Raw genomic sequence first — 18,784 nt, forward strand, 5'->3', positions numbered from 1 at the left:
GGGATGTATTCCAGCCTGGAGAAGAACATGCTGTCTCCACAGCTATTGAAGTATGTGCCAGCTCTGAGTTTGGGAGGCTGAGAACAGCTCTCCATGTGTCTAAAACCTCAGTGGTTACACAGACATCGGCAGGGTTACAGAATTTGTGAACAGAGGGGATTTGGGATCTGCAGCAGGACAAGTTTTCTGTAACCTGTTTCTATTGATGGAGTGTATTGCTTGTAATTTATTTCTTTTTATGTATTACGTTGGTTTACTCTTCCTTCTGCTCCAATTCCCCCAGCTGAAAACTGGTAGAGAAATGTTTGCTAATACTGAAAATTGGTAGAGAAAGGTTTGTCAATGAGTTATTGTTAAACCAAAGAACTTGCAAATCAAGTTTTATTTTAGGAATATATCAAGATGTGGGAGAGCTGGCATTTAGCAAGATAAACTAGTACTGATAAACCAGTGTCTGTGGCAGTATCATAAACCATAAAATTGTCTTATAAAGATCACAGGATTTTATTTTAATTTCTCTTTTGATTTAACAGATGTGTGAGGGGAAGTTCTGAAGTGTATTTTCAGCTTGTTTATTAAGAAATAGTAGTAATGACAAATGCAATCTTTGTTCTTTGATTTCATAGCTATGGGCTGTAAGTGTTCTCACTTCCTAATTGCTAAGGTAGTAAAGATGAACCGTTAATTAAAATCTCTTTCCCGGACAGGTCTTTAAATGCTGGAATTAATTAACTCTTTAAAAATTGACGTGACTAAAAATCTCATTTTGGTCCTTTGTGGTACCTTATTCCAGTTAGTTTTCTAGTTATACAGAGAGGTCTAATGTGACCAGGACCCAAATTTCTGACATAAATTACAGAAAGCCTCCTTCTTCTCTTTCCTTTTCTTTAAAACTAAGGAAAGACTATTAAAAATTGTCCAGGTTTACTTTATGCATCAGTGAGAATAAAAGACTGAACCACATTTCCATTTTAATTTGCAGGTCTGTTCCCCCTCCTTTGACTGCTTGTGATGAGCAGTGTGACTAATGAGCTCCATGGGACCAAAAAGAGTGGCACTTTTCCCTTTCTTCTACTTCCCCGGGTTTTATTCTTGGGTGTGGTTTTTTTATGTTGCTTGCCTCTGATGTTTTGCAGCTTTTCTGGTCTGAGCTTGGACTAATTCCCAGATCTGTTCTTGCAGATTTTAACTTTGCCATGTACCCACCATCAATGATAGCAACTGGAAGTGTGGGAGCAGCCATCTGTGGCCTTCAGCTCGATGATGGGGACAGCCTCACGGACCTCCTGGCCAAGATCACAAACACAGATGTGGTGAGTGTTCCACATTCCTCTTCTCCTTTCACTTCCCAGGGTGAACTGGAGAACTGGGCCTGATCCTGAAGACTGAGTGGAGCAAAGGAGGGGGTTGCTTCTGCAGGGAGGTTGAGTCTCCAAAGCTTATTGATTTCCTGGAATTCAGTTTTTATTCAGGCTTTGCCTGCCCAGACTGATGGTGCAGCAGGCTGAGCCTCCTCAGGAGCCCTGGGTGATGGGGTGAGCAGGCAGCATTCCCTGGGGCATAAAGCAAACCAGGAGGTGTTGTGCTGCTGTTGGTCCTGTGCTTGCAACCTTGAAATGGCTCTTTTGGCCCTTCTTCAGGTATCGCCTAAAAATTCTTGGCTTGGAAGAAGTGAATAATGAGCTAATTTCAAGGCAGGATGTGAGACAGGCACAATTCAAGCTGTCTGTAGCATGTGCTAATTTATTGTTTTTGATTCACAGAGTAAATATGTGGCATTATTACATCTGTGATAGCACTGTTAAATGGAGATTTGGGTTTGTGATTTGATTAAAAAGGGGAGAATTTAAAGGGGAGAATTTTGATTTTTTTTTTCTTACAATCATATTGATCCTAATTTTCAAATTCTGGGGTTTCCTATTTAATTAATTTATTTGTCCACAGGCAGGGACACCTTCCACTATCCCAGGTTGGTCAGAGCCCCATCCAGCCTGGCCTTGGACACTGCCAGGGATCCAGGGGCAGCCACAGCTGCTCTGGGCACCCTGTGCCAGGGCCTCGCCATCCTCACAGGGAAGAATTTCTTCCCAATACCCAATCTAAACCTTCTCTCTGTCACTGTGAAGCCATTCCCCCTTATCCTGTCACTGCAGGCCCTTGTCCAGAGTCTCTCTCCATTTTCCTGTGGGCTCCCTTCAGGCACTGCAAGGCCACAGTGAGGTCACCACAAAGCCTTCTCTTCTCCAGGCTGAACAATCCCAATTCCCTCAGCCTTTCCTCCCAGCAGAGCTGCTCCATCCCTCTGATCCCCTTGGTGCCTCTGAGAGGAGGGACACCTTCTGTGCCTGAGAGAATTGTGTGCAAGCCCTGTAAGGCCCTTTTGCTGCATCTTGCAATTTGGAAAGATGTTATCTAATGTGCTTTTCTATCCAGATTGTTTAAGTCTGAACGAAAATACCTACAAAAACATCTTAATACTGCTTAAGTGGTTAGAGGATGGGGCTTTAATTTTTCAATGAAAACACCTTCATACCTTCTCTTTTAAGTTTAGCAGGATTTTTTGGTCAAAACTGTGCTTTTTGCCATCTTGGTGAAAATATTCCCAGATCTGACTGTGCCTACATTCCTTCAGAAGAAAAAATTAATACTCTCCCCAAATAACAAAGAACTCCTAACATTTTACTGTTCCTGTCTTCTTTTCAAGAGTCTCTTAGCATTGGGTAGAGACCAGCTTCCTTCTCTTTGCTCCTGGTGTCAGCCCAAGCAGCACAAACTATAGAGGAGAGTCTCACTCATCCCCCAAATCAGAACTAACTCATGACAAAATGAGCTTCTGGATTATTTAATTGCTAAAAAATATAAGCCTTTGCAGAAATTAGAGGTGCTGTTATTTTTTTCAAGGTGTTTTCTTCCTTTGTGAGGCAGAGGTAGCCTTAACTCCCTGCAAGCTTTGAAGCCTCAGCCTAAGCAAAGGTTGCCAAAATATCTTAGTTTGGGCAAAATAGTGTATTTTTCATTAGCCTGCTGTTTCAGTTTGGGAGAAATATTTTGCTAGGTATTTTCTCTGTGAGTTTTGCTTTGAAAAACTACAAAAGGGGCCAGGACTGGAAAATTTCATCCCACATGCTAAAGCTTGAGAGAGAGAAAAGCAACTGAAAATGGGGTCTCAGAGAAGCATGGGGCAGGCTTAGCAATAGGTAGTAATACCAGCCTCATGTGTAAAATGTATTGTTGGAAAAAAACTACTGTCTGGATTGTGTAAAGAGTTGGCCCAAGGCTGTGTTAGTAAAGAGGAGTAAAGACTATTGTAATACATTTTACACTGGGACTTAATTAAAGGTGAATGAAGAGCTTCAGTTCTCTCACTTCCGAATTTCTGGTGCCTGAGAGCTGTTCCTGCAGTGGCACAATTAATTCATTGTCACTGTGTGAATGATTTTGTTTTCCAGTGGGGGCTTAGGGAAGAAGGAGAAATGAGAGTTCCTGGTCTTTAGGACCGTCATGTGGGAGAAAAGTGGGGAAGTCACAGAAATGAACAGTTCTGCAGAGGAAATCCTTCTGGCCCCCTGTGCCTCGTGGTAGCCCACAGGAACCATCAGAGTCCTTCCCAGCCAGAGGGTGCCAGGGCTTCTGCTTCATTTTTGTACTGGAGCGTGTGATTGCTTAGCATGGAAACAGATGATAGGACTTTCCCACTGGCTTTTCAAAAAATGTCACTGTCTTAGGTGAAGCATGAAAAATCTCAGCTTCAAAGCTGCAAGCAGATGAAAAGGAAGAATGGTAATGAAACCCTGATGCAACTAAAGTGCAGTGAGCTTTTCTGAACTTTCACTGTTTTATAGTGATAATTTAAGAGTGCAGTTTATTTGCTGGGAAATGGCAGCATTAACCAGGAGGCTGAAATCCATGGTTTATTTTAGCTTTACATTAGTGTGACTGAAACTGGAGTTTGGCATTAATTAACTAAAATTAATGTTTTTAATGGATGTTTCACTAAGAATTATACCAAAAATACGTTATTAATAAACAGCATGTAGTTTAGAGCCTAGCTGTTGGGTAAGCAGACAACCAGCACGAGTGTTTCTTTCAAAAACACATTGGTGTTGGATATCCTTGCATGAATCCAGAGCAGTGCCCTAGACTTGAGATGGGGCTCAGGGCATCCTGGACTGTTATTTTAGGGACAACAGTTATTTCTGGTAAATAGCTGCCCTGGGCTGTTAGGTGAGGGTTGAATCACAGGCTGGAGAAAGTGTGACAGCAGGGCCAGGCAAACCCTGGTTTCATTACTCCTTCCACCAACCGGAATAAAGAGCAGGGAGCTGCTCTTGGAGAAGCTCTGCAGCCTAAAGGGTAGTGAAAGTAGCTCTGTGTGGTGCATCTGAGCTTCCTTCTCTGATTGCTGCTGCCCCTGAGAGCCACTAAGAGCTAATCCCACACCGCTGAGGTAGAGGTTTCTCCCCCTCTCCTCTCTTCTTGTGAGGCTCCACCCAAAATATTGCATGCAGTCCTGGTGCCTCCAACATATGGAACTGTTGGAGCAAGTTCAGAGCAGGCCACAGAATTGATAAAAGGAACTGGAGCAGCTCCCCTGTGGATACAGGATGGCAGAGCTGGGGTTGTTCAGCTTGGAAAAGAGAAAGTTGTATGGAGACCTCAGAGCACCTTCCAGCATCTGAATGGGCTACAGGAAAGCTGGAGAGGGACTTCTCATCAGGAACTGCAGTAACAGGACAAGGGGGAATGGATTTAAACAGAAAGGGAGCAGGTTTAGATAGGATATTAGGAAGGAATTAGAATTGGAATTGGAATTAGAATTAGAACTAGAACTAGAACTAGAATTAGATTAGAATTAGAGAGGGTGTTGAGGCCCTGGCACAGGTTTCCCAGAGAAGCTGTGTCCTGCGCATCCTTGGAAGTGTTCAAAGCCCGGTTGGATGAGACTCTGAGCAACCTGGTCTAGAGCAAGGTGTCCCTGCCCATGGCGGGGGGCTGGAACAAGATCACTTTTAAGGTCTGTTTGAACCCAAACTGTTCTGTGCTTCTGTCTCTAACTTCACACAGCTTTGAAGGATGGGGATTGCATGTTCCAGTCTGTTCTCTTGCCAGGAGCTGGGAGCATTTCCTTTGTGGTTGCTTGCAGAGGAGAGGCTGGTGAGCAAAGAGTTAACAGACCTACTGACAGGAAGCCTCAGAGCTCCCTGTGCATCTCTTGGTGGGTCATTGCAAAGGAAAAATAAACAACTCAGGAAGTCAGGAATTCCCATAGCATCCCAGACCAGCACTCCAGTGTGAGCAGTATCCTGTCCCTGGTGGAGCCAGATGCTTTGGAGGAGGATACGAGCATCCCCGCTGTGCACAATTACGGGATGTGAGGAAGGATAGCAGAATGGGTAGGGCACATTTCAAGACCTTGCAATCAATATTGTGCTTTGCTTGAGACCTTTCTTGGGTAAGTTTATTCCCTCACCTCCTGGAAGAGCAGCCATCCAGGTTGCATCTGGATGACACACGGAGTTGGTCTCTCCAGCATCAGCAGCCAGGGAGAGGTTTTCAGGCAGAGCCAATGCCTGTATGTGGGCAGAAGTCATCTCTAAAAGTCTGTTCCCAGATGGTAACTTGTGTATATTGAGTGGTTTGGAAAATCTAAAGCATATTTAAGGGCCTGAAGTAGGAAAAAAAGGAAGGAACCAAGCATTTTTTAACGGCTTGTCGAAGCAGCTGGCCGTGAGCCCTTAAAAATGTGGAGTGGGGCTGTTTTGAAGACTGGATCCATAATAAATGGCATTTAAAATATCTCCACTTACACGTGCCACATATGTCAGTGCCAGGATTTTTTTTTTTATTCCCAAGATCAGAGACATCCCCTCATAAAGATCTGCAGATTTCTGCACAGAAACGGAAGTGAAGAACCACCACGCTCAAGAATTCAGAGCTGCAGTAAAAAAATCATGGAAATCTATCTTGAATGGATTGCATTTGAACGTTGTCCCTAGAGCACATACACCATTTATCCTCTCTTTTGTAGTGTCTAGGGCCTGTGGTTTTGGAAGCAAGAAACAGGACTCGCTGTATCTTATCCTGCCTTATTTGTTGCAGACCGCATTTTGTATGCAAGGAAACAACAGGCGAAATAGCCTCCCAGAGAAAGGAAGAATGAGATAGTTTCCTAAGTTGTCTTTGCCTGAGTTGGCAGCTGCTCCGTTTCATTCAGCTTTTTGTTCCCCAGTGAGTGCTGTGCGTGTGTAGCAACAATGGGGTGATGCAGTGACACCGCGGGCTCATGGCGGAGTTCCGTCGGGTCCCTTGGCAGCCGCGGCCGAGGGGAGCCAGGCCCCCGAGGAACGGCTCCCATGGATCAGCCACTCCGGCAGGGAATCAATCCCTGCTCAGCTCCTGCAGCTCTGTCTAATGCAGGCAGGTCCTCCCAGCTTTTTGAAAACCCCTTTTTCACTAAACACTCAGAGTGTTTGTTATAACAGCATAAATCCCACACCTTTTCACCTCTTCATGTCTTCAAAGTATTACGTGGTAGAGATTGCCAGAAATCCCAAGTCACACTGAGCAAGGAGTATCATGGCATCTGCCCCTACATCACCCTGCTGGTAAAGCCCAATGTTGTCTTTACTCTCTCTTCTCCCTGTTCTGAAAGCATTGTTCTCTCCTGTTTGCAATGAGAAATACCCACAGCAACAACAGGAAGCCAGCAAACTGAGTGGTGAAGCAAACAGTGGAACTGAATCTAGAAAGGACGCTCTTGAAACTGCTGAAAAGACCAAAAAATTGCAGAGAAAAATGCCCTATATTTCAGATTCTTAATGTTAGTCACCTTATTTATTACATTATTGCAATAATGTGGCAACAATAAGTGGAGAAGCTCTGGCATTAATTAGTTTCTTGTGGGTTTTTTTGTTTGTTTTGTTTTTTGAATGAGATGTCCTTGTTTGTCCACATGAGGTGTCCACTGGAACAGCAAATTACTATTTTCTTTACTTCCAGTTGGAAAAAGAAACATAGACACTTACCTGTAATTGATGCTCTTTGTTACAGTAGCAAAAACATACATTCAGGAGGGAAAATAGTTCTGTTTTTTAACTGTATCCATGAGATGTGAGATCACTGGAAATACAGTAAATGGATAAGATATTCTCACAGCAGCTTTCCAGGCTCTTGCTTTGGAGAAGGTCAGTGAGGTAAAGGCCAGCGCTCAGCACACAAAGGCCCCACTTTGGGAAGGAATCCCTGTTTATGTCAACAATGAAGCATGTGCTTTGGAGAGGTCTGAATTGGGGCTTAAATGTGAACCAGTGGAGGAATCCAGCCAGCTTTTGTGTGTAGGAGTACAGATGACATGTTCCACGCTGGAATTTATGTAAATCCAACTCTTTAATGCATGTCTGATTGCTGCTTTCTTAGATTATCCAAGCAATGTGTACATGACCAATGAACAGTACTGTCATTTTGGGTATCTCCAGCATCCTTTACATTTATCAAACCAGATCCTGCACGTAAAAATGTCCTTTTGTGATTTTCTTTTTGCAGTTAGTTTTAAGAAAGAAGAAGAGATTGAGGGCCTTAACACTTATTTGTGAAGTAATTAATAAATATGTGGAAAACTAACCACCCTTTAACACAAAATGCCAGAAGGCTTTTTTAGTATTCCCAGCTTTGGGATTTTGAGCAGTGCAAAACAAGAGCCTGTTGGTTGAGTTGGGTTGAGTGGGAAGCCTTCCCTCATAGCTTGCCAATGAACCATAAATGCCAGTTTAAAGCTGAAAGCTGGGGGCCAGTATAGGACATACATATACCACAGAAGTGTTGAAAAGTTCAAGAAAGTGAATTATGTGTAATATTCTGCAGAATCTTCCCTAGGGCTTGTGCTTTCTTTCAAGATTTTCATGAATGGAAATTGAAATCTTTAATGATTATTGACTTGAATAAGTAGCTCATGCCATAGAGCTGCTGATTCCTCCTTCCAGTGATTTTCACTGCCACCATTTCCATCACAGCCATGAGGCTGCCCCTCACCAGACACAGGAGAGCTTTTCTTCTCCTTCAAATACTTTTCAAATGTGCTAGTAAAATCACCTGGGGATGAAAGAGTTTCAGAATGAAAAAAAAAAAGAAACCCCAAAGTTAATTGCCTTTTTAGTTCTTTACATGCTGAAGTATAAATAAAACTATGGAATGGAAAGTACCAGAACTATTTTAATCATTAAAACTACTAGACCATATAGAAGAATGGGGAAGTTAATCCATGTGACAAACACTTTAAAAAGTTTTTTATAAAAACAACAAAGGCAAACCCTGCAGTATTTTGAAGGAATAGCCTAGTCCTTGTATTGCAAAATCTGGGGTCATACTGCAGTGCATTACAGTGTTCTTTCAAGGAAGATTTGTTGAAAATAATGTAATTAATGGGTTTTTTCTTCCATATGTTCTGAAAATTTAATTCTCTGTTGTCAGAGCCATCTAGAACTTGAAAAATGAAAATCCACCAGTAAAATATATACATATGCAGCAAATCCCCATGAATCTTGGAGGGGTTAAAAATATGTGTCATGGGAAGGCCAGGTTGTTTGTCCTGATGGGTTTTTAGTAGGTTTTTTATATCATGTGCCTTAACTTTGGATTGACAGAAAGTTCCAGCAATGCCATCATTTATACAATAAAGCCACTTACTTGGCCGAATCCTGCTGTGACAGCTGGGCTGATAAGATACTGTTAATTAGGGTTTTTTTCCTTTTACCTGAGAGATTTAACATCCAAGGAGCTTTAGTATGCAAATAGCAACACTTTTTTGGAAAACTATTTCATGCTGAATGCAGTGTGCTGGTCATTTTTAATGTAGCTTTCTTTGTTTTAAACAATTCAGTGGTTTTAAGCTCAAAATGTGTAGACCAGAGAAATAATACACAGTGGCTTGTGGATTCCCATATGAAACAAAATCCATGTGAAAATTCCAGTCGAGGCCACTTTATAGATTTTATGTACAAAATAAAGACACCAAAAATGACCCATTTCTCTATAGGGTTACCTGGAGATTTCAGCCTCTTCATACCTGAAATGAATCATCACACTACCCATCAGAAGTTTGTACAGTGATGGTGTAAATGACCATACATGAGGGTGTTTAGGAACAGACAAAGCTGACTCCAAATGCTCGAGCCACATGTTCCGCATGTCACCACCCTTCCTTCCCCAAGCCTGCCTGCAAGGAAATTGCCTCATTAAGCTTTTCAGACTGAAGCTGCTTAAAAAAATCTGGCTTGTTTTCAGAAGGACACAGTATTTTGAAACTGCTTTAAAAGAATAGGTTCTTACAACCCAAAAAAGCACATTACGAGTGTTGTCTGTTACAAGAGTTTCCAAACTGGTGCCCCCACACTTGAAAATGCCTTGACCCACACAGTGATTTGTTGTCGTTGCCCTCTTACACACAGGTGAATGCTTACAATGCACCTAAAGCCCTCCCTAGCTGATAATGGGGGATTTTCTTTATCCGAGGACAGGATTTTGCAGCTAGCAGCTGCTGGCTGGTAGCCAAGAAAAATGGGTGTTCATTATCCACTGGAGCTAATTGTGCCCATCACAAACGTCAGCGTGGCCAGCGGAGCAGATCCTCTTCACTGGATGTGTTTGCCCAGTCCAGCTGGGATGACAAATCAGTCCTCCATGTATGAATATTTTAAACTCTCCCCAATAACCAGGTACTGTGTAGAAAAAGGGGTGTGTTGGTCAGGGCCCAGCTCCTCAGTGTTGCAGTTGTATTCCCAAGTAGGATGACAAGTGCCTGTGAAGCCCTATGGAGGTCAGTACTGCATTCTGTTCTTCAGCTCCCCTGCCTGACAGTGGGAATGGTGATGCTCAGTCTCACCGCCCCAGCCAGATGCTCTGAGGGCTCTGGTTAAAGCACTGTGCTGCGAAAATCCTCCTACCAAACCTTGTGTTCCTCTATTCCCTGAAGACTTTTGGAGACACCCAGCCCTTAGGCAGGCTGTGCCACAGGAAGTTTACAGTATTAGTGCTTTTTCCAGAAGGACTCCTCAGGGCTGCCTTTAGAAAATGCCATTTCTTGAAGCACCACGTGTCCCCCTGCACAGTGTTGGATTGATACTCCCAGTGCCAGCACAATGAACGTGGCTGGCATTGTGTTCATGCAGTCACAGCTTGGGTTCTATTTTTAAGTTTCTCCTATAACTCAGGGTTTGTCAAGGTTTTCTCACAATTTTTTTTCTGGTTAAATGACCACATTATTTGGTCTTCCAGTGTATTATCAAAAGTGTGGAACATCCTGTAAGTACTTTAATAGTCGTCTTCTTCATTGTGTCAGGTTTAAATGGGGTGAATCCTTCACATTTATTTCTGTATTTATATTTCATGTTTATTGTGGGACTCCTAATGGACTCCCATATTTATGTTGCTGTACTGTACCCTGCTGTTTCCCTGAATGTTCTGTAGTTTTTAATGCAGTGGTCTCTGGGAACTGGTTTTATGTTCAGAAAATTATGGGACATGGCACTCAGTGCTCTGTCGTCAAGGTGGTATTTGCTCAAAAGTTGGACTGGATGATCTCAGAGGTCTTTTCCAACCTAAATGGTTCTACAATCAAAGACCAGTAAAATATTAAGATTTAGAGGCTAATAAATACAGCATGAATAGTGGTTGACCCAGGGGGTTTGTACACAGTGATTAACTCTGGTAATTCAAGGTTGATTTGTGTCAGAGCAGCCACTTCTTAGAAACACCTGACTGATGCTCTTCCAACTTCTACTAGCTCAGTAATGAAAAAATAACCACATTTATCTTTACTAATAGAACAATTTGCTTTCTTTATTCTAGGACTGCCTTAAAGCTTGTCAGGAACAGATCGAGGCGGTGCTCGTGAACAGCCTGCAGCAAGTCCGGCAGCAGCAGCAGCAGAGCAACCCCTCCAAGACAGTGGATGAACTGGACCAGGCCAGCACTCCCACAGATGTGAGAGACATCAACCTGTGAGGACATCGGCACACCAAGTCACGCTTGCTCCCCCAGACCCTTTATTTTTGTTATTATTTTTAGAGTGAAGTTTTTTTTTAATCTGCTCCCACATAGAACATATTTAAAGCTCTTTTAGGTATAAAGAAAAACAAAAAAAAAAAGTACAAAAACTGAATAATGAAAAAAAAAAAAGCGTTTGGTGCCTGTGATGTTCTACAGAAGGGAATCCCACGATATATTTGGTAATTGCTATTTGATTATGTATCAGTGATATTAAATGCTTATAAAAGCATACAAAGTAGCTAGATCAATGTAAGCCTGCATTTGTGGGAACAAAGTAGAGTATACTTGTCTGTGTATTATGAACTAGTGCATACACCCCTTTTTTAGATTTAAGAAAGGAATTGTGTGTGCGATTTTATGGCTTGACTAGATTGCAAAGCAATAGAATAAGGGGTTTAGGGCAAAGTGGGAAAAGATCCCTGAAGCAATTGAACCATTTTGAATGCAGAAGAGATTTGCTGATCTGTCACCTCTGTTATTAGTCAGAAGTGTTTGTTGGATCTCTGTATGTTAGTTTTGTTTACTCTTGCTGTCTGTGGTAGCTGCTACCTAAGAAAGAAGATGCTTTATTTTACCAGCCAGAAGAGCAGGTGTCTTTTGGGCTTTTTTTTTTCAGTTGATTTATTTTTCTTTTTTTTTTTTTCCCAACTTCCCCTCTGCCCCTCTTGACTTTTTATCTACTTTTCCTTCCGAAATGGTTCATTTTAAACACAGCAGCATCTTTGGCATGAGGGCAATTCCTTTTACCCAGCCGTGGGCCGAGCCAAAGTTCCCAAGTGTTCACGGTCAGTGGGGGGAATGCATGCATTAATCCCGACCTGTTGGCTGGGCAGGCCACCTCCAACCTTTGGATTGCAAGATGTGGTGGATCATCTAGGAAAAGCATTATATTCCTTTACAGTGCTAATGCTTCACGTCCATGATAACGTCTGGCAGCTTCTTAGCTTGGCCACAAAGACATTTAAATGATGCTCTGTCCATCTTCCCTTGTAATAGCCCCTCACTGTGTTAAAGAAGATGAGGCTTTGCTTCCTCATCTCTTTCCCCCCACTCCCCCCGCACACTTTTTCAGCATTTCATTAATTTTATTGATCCACAGTGAGCGTTTTTGTAAACCATTTCATTCGAAAAGCACTTTGAAAATTGTTCCTAAGGGATTAAATGAGATGGTTTATGACAATTTTGCCGAGGAAAGAAAAACAAAAACAAAAACAAAAAAAAAAGAGAAAAAAAAAAAAAAAACGAAAAAAAAAAAGAAGTCACAAAAGCAAGGCTTTGTATAGCTTTTTATAGTCAATATTTTCCAGTATCTGGTGTACTTGGTTAGCTGTGGTGTTGCTGGAAATACCAACACCCGCTTCAGATGACATTCCTGTCATGACATTCCTGATAAAAGCCTGACCATCTGTATTGTTCAGTGTCACAGAAGGATCTTAATACCACCTGCATGTTTATCTATGGACAAGGAAAGAAAATTGCTGGTGCAACAGCCATGGTGGTAAACATCGAGGTGCGCAACTTGGAGTTTTATTACAATGGTGTATTCAGTGTACTTGAATTTATTTTCCTGCTCCATCTGTAACGAAGAGGCATTTAGATGGCAAAGGAGTTGGAGCAACTTTTGGTTTTTTTGGTTCTATTTTTTTTTGTTTTGTTTTGTTTTTTTTTTTTTGGTTTTTTTTTTTTTTTTTGCACAATTGTATTAACAGTTTGCAGATATCCAATATGAAGCTGTTGGTTGAAATGTTAATGTTCACATTTTTAACACAAAAATCCAGAAAGAACATGCTACTTCGAAGAATATTATATGTATGGACTCAGCCTATTTGGCTAGATGAGGGTAGAAAATGGAGTAAGGTTCTAAGGTTTTGTTGTTTTTTTTGGTTTTGGGGGGTTTTTTGGTTTTGGTTTTTTTTTTTTTTGCGCTGCTAAGAAGCTATGATTTGTTTCATTCTTATTCACATTAACAGTACTTAGCTGTATTGTTTCACTGAGTGTGCTGCTATTTTATAAACATTTTTATAATATATTATTTTACTGCTTAAATTTCAAATCCTGAAGTAGATGGTTAAGTGGAGATATGATGAGTTCTTTGATTTACTGGAAATGCCCTGTACAGGTTTTTTTTCCCCTAATAGCGTGTTCATGATTATTTTTTTTATTTTATTTTATTTTTTCCTCCTTTCTTCTTCCTTTTTTTTTTTTTAATCTCCTTCCTTCCTGATCACATCCTGCAAAGATGGTATACTTACCTCAGGTTTGCTGGACAAGAAATGGTTCCCATTTTCACAATACCTCACACAGTGACAGTTTGGTTGCCCCGGGGCCCGCCCGGGAGAGGTTGCAAGCAGCCGAGGCGGGGCACTGGCTCCTTTTTGGTCTCTGGTATCTTTTTCATAGTGGAAAAAATGCATTGACTCTCCACTGGTGAGCAGGTCTGTTCTCCCCAAAGCTGCTGCTGGGCACAGCCTTGGCCTCACCTCCCGCCTCGACGTTCTGCATTGGGAGCACCCGGAAGTCTGCGGCGGTGTCTCTGTTCTGGAGGAAAAACGTAGCTGATGTTATTGAAGCAAGACTGTGGAGCCACACGCAGATCAGATCAGATCAGGTCAGGTCAGGTCAGGTCAGGTCAGGTCAGATCAGATCATTCCTTGGCAGCCCTGCCCTGTGGCTTCATGGGGAGCTGTGCCAGAGGATCCTAATGGTGGGATGACCTCTCCAAGCACTGGCACCGTGTCCCTCATGTTGGCGTGATTTGCTCCGTGCCATAGGCCAGGTGTAGGCAGGACCTGTGTTTAGTGTGCCTGCCCCTGCTCTTCATCCAGCCTCCTTCACACCCCAGTCCCACAGCAGCCATGGGATCACAGGAATGATCCCTGCAGAGGATCACTGGTGATTCCTGCTGTGGATCACAGGGATGATCCCTGCCGTGGAACACAGGGGTGATTCCTGCCGTGGAACACAGGGGTGATTCCTGACGTGGAACACAGGGGTGATCCCTGCCGTGGATCATGGGGATGATCCCTGCTGTGGATCACAGGGGTGATCCCTGCCATGGAACACAGGGGTGATTCCTGCTGTGGAACACAGGGATGATCCCTGCTGTGGAACACAGGGGTGATCCTTGCTGTGGATCACTGGGGTGATTCCTGCTGTGGAACACAGGGATGATCCCTGCTGTGGAACACAGGAGTGATCCCTGCTGTGGAACACAGGGGTGATTCCTGCTGTGGATCATGGGGATGATCCCTGTTGTGGAACACAGGGATGGTCCCTGCTGTGGAACACAGGGGTGATTCCTGCTGTGGATCATGGGGATGATCCCTGCTGTGGAACACAGGGGTGATTCCTGCTGTGGATCACGGGGATGATCCCTGCTGTGGATCACAGGGATGATCTCTGCTGTGGATCACTGGGGTGATCCCACAGTGTCACCCCTCTGCAGAACTGAAGGGACAGGGGCTGAGGGCCACCTCCGTGGTCGGCTGCTCTGCAGCAGGGTGGGGGTGAGCTATGCTGGAAGGGGCAGCACCATTCAGCATTCCCAGTCTCCGCAGGGTCCTGGTGGGTCTGTGTGTGTCCCCACCAGGGTGAGGAGTGACCTTGGCTGCAGTGACATGCTCAGCAAGTGCCAGCCCTCTGGTTACAGCGTACTTACTGTATGTTTGAAAGCTGCAAACCCTACAACTTGAGTGCTTTCACAGTAGCTTTCAGAATAAAATGACTGCCTAGTACTCTCTTTTAACAGATGTTAAAGGAAGTGTGTTGTTACTGCAAATGAGGTGTGAGATTTCCCCGTCCTGGACTGTAGAAATTGTAAACCTCCCAACTGATTGATTAAAAAAGAATAGAAGATGTGTTGCTGATTCTGCCTTCCCAAGTGCCAAAGGATTGGTGCAGTTGCTAAAAGCGTTTCTCTCTCAGCTTCCTATTGATGGTACTTTGATGGTCTTCTCCTCCTTCCTGTTACTGTAGTGTAGAAGCACCTCATAATGTATTTATTTGTATTTCCAACATGCTAACATGCTTGTGAAAGAGAAAAATACCAATTAATCCCATGTCCAACTAATTCAATGTCTATGATTTATGCTTGAGTAATTGGGCAGCTCTTAATTACTCAGCAAACTACCTGGCCACTGGATTTTTTCCACTATGTTTATTACCATGTTCTCATGTACCTCAGAAATCACTCTTGGTTGCACAGTTTCTGTTCTCAAACTTTTTTGGGTTTTGTTTTAGGTTTTTTTTGGTTTTTTTTTTTTTTTTTTTTTTTTTTGCTTTATTGAGTGTGATGCCATATCAAGTCAACGTTATTCTCTCACAAATGTGCTCTTTAAGAGGTGTGGATGTTTATGTGGTCAGGGGATGCTAGAAAGTGTGGTAGTAGACATCAGTGTAAACAAAAGTATTTAGAAAGTACATGAGGTTGTTTTTGATGGATAAGACTCTGATACGGTGTAGTCTTGATTGCCTTTTAAAAGGTCTTTGTTCAGTGTTGTCATTTTTATTAATAACCTATTGTTTTGACTAGTTTAAAGATGGTTCTAAGAAAAGTGTTTTGGCGGGATTAGGTATGCTGTATGGACAATAAACTCACCTTGACCTAAATTTACTTGCCTTGCTTTTATTCCTTTAGGGAATTTGGTTGTGTCACTCACTGCATGGTGGTGTTTCCTTGGTGGGATGTAATTCTAAAGCCTCTGATCTGGGTAGATGGTGCTAGCAGGCATATAAAATGAAGGCTGCGGTCACAGAACGAGCCTGCCTCTAAAATGTAGCTGCATTCCCACTGGATAGGCAAATTCGGGTCCTGAGATTCAAGAAGAACAAAGTCCTAAAAATTGGTAAATTACAGGATCAAAAAATTTGTGGGAATCAAATTGAGCTGCTAAAAAGCCACACAGAGTGCACATTTTTGCAGTGAATTGAAATACGGTTTAAATCTTCACTCAATTGTTTGTTGCACTGGAATGCTACTGAAAAAATCAGATTGTTTTTCTTTCTGTAAACCTGGGGAAACCGTGAGTAAAAGGAGTGGGATTTGTGGTGAGGCCAGTGGGAAGAAATGAGTCCATTGTCCAGAGTCTGCTTTCTCAGTCTGTGGCCAGGGGGGCAGGATGCTCAACTTCTCCCGTCTCCCACATCTGCTTGTGGATGCCTGCTGTGAAGTTACCAAGCTCCTGTGGGATGTGTTTGGCCTAACCTCTCCTCCACTGGCATCCAGTAGCAGTTTTCTCCTGTATTTCCAGCCCTTTTTCCACCCCTGGGGACAGCAAAGAGACCCTGAAGAATGAAGAAGAGGCATTTGGGCAGACATACTGGGGAAACATCATCATGAAGTGAATTATACTGCCAAACCCAAAGATAAATGAAAGGAAAAGACTCCAAATGACAAACTTCAAGATAAAATGAACAGGAAGAAGGAAAAAAAAAAAAATCTCAAAAAAACAAATGTTTCAAAAATGAAGCAACACACAAGCAAAAATAAACAGAAACAAATAGAAAATATCATTATTGGAAATATAAATTTATTATGAATTATGGAATGAATATGAATGAATTAAAAATTAATAGGAAAGAGGGACTAAATCAGGAAGCTAAGAGTCAGGAGACAGAGATCTTTCTAGCCATACTCACACAATCTTGGGACCTGTGGTTTTAGGGAAAGTCTCTGAAGACTTCCCTGCCAAATGTCTTGTGAGCCTCGCATTTCCCAGCTTATCTACACTAAGAGGTAGAGATTTTAAACCATCACAAGTCCAGGGTTTTCTCTGACCACCACTGAACAACATGACCAGCAATTTCTGGTATTTACTAGGCTCAGCTTGGAGCCTGTGAAGAACTGGAACTGTGCAGTGACCGAGCCCTGAACAGATTGTTCAGAGAGGATGTGGAGTCTCCCTCACTGGGGATATTCCAGAGCTGTCTGGACACAATCCTGTGCTCTGGGATGGCCCTGCTGGAGCAGGGACACTGTACCAGATGCTCCACTGTGGTCCTTTCCAACCTGACCCATCCTGTGCTTCTGTGATTGTTGTTCTATTTAAAAGGGTTCTCAAAGGTGATTTGCATTCCATCTGGGCTGCTGATGTTCCTGCTGATGTAGCCAGGAGACAACACTGAAACTTGTGGGACTCTCAGGCCAGGGAGAACATCAGGTCAGTGCTCTGCTGGGCTCCAGGGGCACTGTGACAAAGGGCATCCCTCAGCAGCAGTGGCATTCAATCAAGACCTGTTAGGATTACAAATTAAGGTGAGTAAAGCTGAGGTATTTACACTGAGGTAAGAAAAAACACCGAGTTTTGCTGCAACCTGCTAGAGAGAGAGAGAGAGAGAGAGAGAGAGAAAGGAGCTGAATGCAAAGAAGAAAAGTAAAAAGGGAAATGTCTGTGTCCTTAAATGCCTGTCATTCTGTGGAAATGATGTGGTGCTAGCTTGGTCTTGCCATTGAGTTTTCTCTAAAAATAAACTGGGTTGTTATTTGAGCTCTTCCAAAATGCAACATGCAGAAACTGCAAGAAGAATTAGGCCAGAGCAGTGAAGGAGAGAGGGAAAGGTCAGCAGACTGGCTATGTTTGGCTCCTCAGGTTACTCAGGAACACTTCTTAGAGCAAAAGCTCTGGTTCATCTCACAGAGGACTCGCAAGCATCCCTGAAGAGCAGTAGATTGAACTTTCTGAGGGTTTTCAGAACTTGAGCAAAGCTGTGAGTGGGACATAACCAGCTGGAGGATGAGGGATGAAATCAGCATTGTCATCCAGCACACTCAAACAAAAATTTATCTCAAGTTTTCCAGTTTCCTCACGTTGTCTCTAAGGGGAGAACTCATCACAATCTGCAGCCTCCTCATGAGAGGAAGAGGAGGTGCAGGCCCTGATCTCTGCTCCGTGTGACCAGGGACAGGACCCAGGAACGGCTGGAGCTGTGTCAGGGGAGGAGGATCAGGGTGGGTATCAGGGAAAGGTTCTTCCCCAGAGGGTGCTGGGGCACTGAACAGGCTCCCCAGGAATGGTCACAGCCCCAAGGCTGCCAGAGCTCCAGGAGTGTTTGGACAGCGCTCTCAGGGATGCACAGGGTGGGATTGCTGGGGGGTCTGTGCAGGGCCAGGAGCGGGACTGGATGATCCCTGTGAGTCCCTTCCAAGTCAGGATATTCTATGATTCCATGATTGTAAATTCAACTTGTTTGCTTCTCAGAGAAACTTTTTTATTCTGGTTACTTTGGATCTGCTTCTTAGACACAACGAAGTATTGATCTTTTTGGTGTGCGCTGACAGCGCCCGGGTAAGGATGGGATCCGCGATCCGGGAGTGGCGAGGCCTGTGCAATGGGAAGGGCCGCGGCGGCCGCTGCAGAGCGCGGGGGGGAGCCGCCAGGGGGCGCCCGCGCCCCGCGCACGGCCCTCAGGGCCCCGGGACAATCCCGGGAATCCCGCGGGGACAAAGGAACGTCCCGGGGCTGCCATAGCTCCAGCAGAGGGGAAGGTGGTCGGCCCAGGGGCTGCCCCGGCTCCCTACTCGCAGCCCGTACACCGCACTGAGAGCCAGCTTAAAAACAATTAAAAACATCCCCGAAGTCACTCTGCCACGAATGAAATTCTAGGAACTGTGTTCTCCAGCAGAGCCAATTTGAGGCCTGCCCGCAGCACAATCTCTGGGTAGGATTTGCTAGGATTTCAGGCCAGGACATCCTTCAGAGGAGCATTGTGCAGGCAGAGAAGTGCAGCAACACAGAACTGAAGA

General features: G+C 43.6%; 1 protein-coding gene across 1 annotated transcript in view; it reads left to right on the top strand.

Moving 5' to 3' along the window:
- Window positions 1-15,651, top strand: part of CCND2 (cyclin D2) — a 30,037-nt gene extending 14,386 nt beyond the window's left edge. The window contains exons 4-5 of the mRNA XM_063154149.1: window positions 1,183-1,313; window positions 10,843-15,651. Coding sequence (XP_063010219.1) covers window positions 1,183-1,313; window positions 10,843-10,998 — 287 coding nt within the window. The 3' untranslated portion in view covers window positions 10,999-15,651. The remainder of the gene's footprint in view (window positions 1-1,182; window positions 1,314-10,842) is intronic.
- Window positions 15,652-18,784: the final 3,133 nt, after the last annotated feature.

The sequence above is a fragment of the Melospiza melodia genome, chromosome 4 (genome assembly GCF_035770615.1).
Source record: "Melospiza melodia melodia isolate bMelMel2 chromosome 4, bMelMel2.pri, whole genome shotgun sequence".
Lineage (NCBI taxonomy): Eukaryota > Metazoa > Chordata > Aves > Passeriformes > Passerellidae > Melospiza > Melospiza melodia.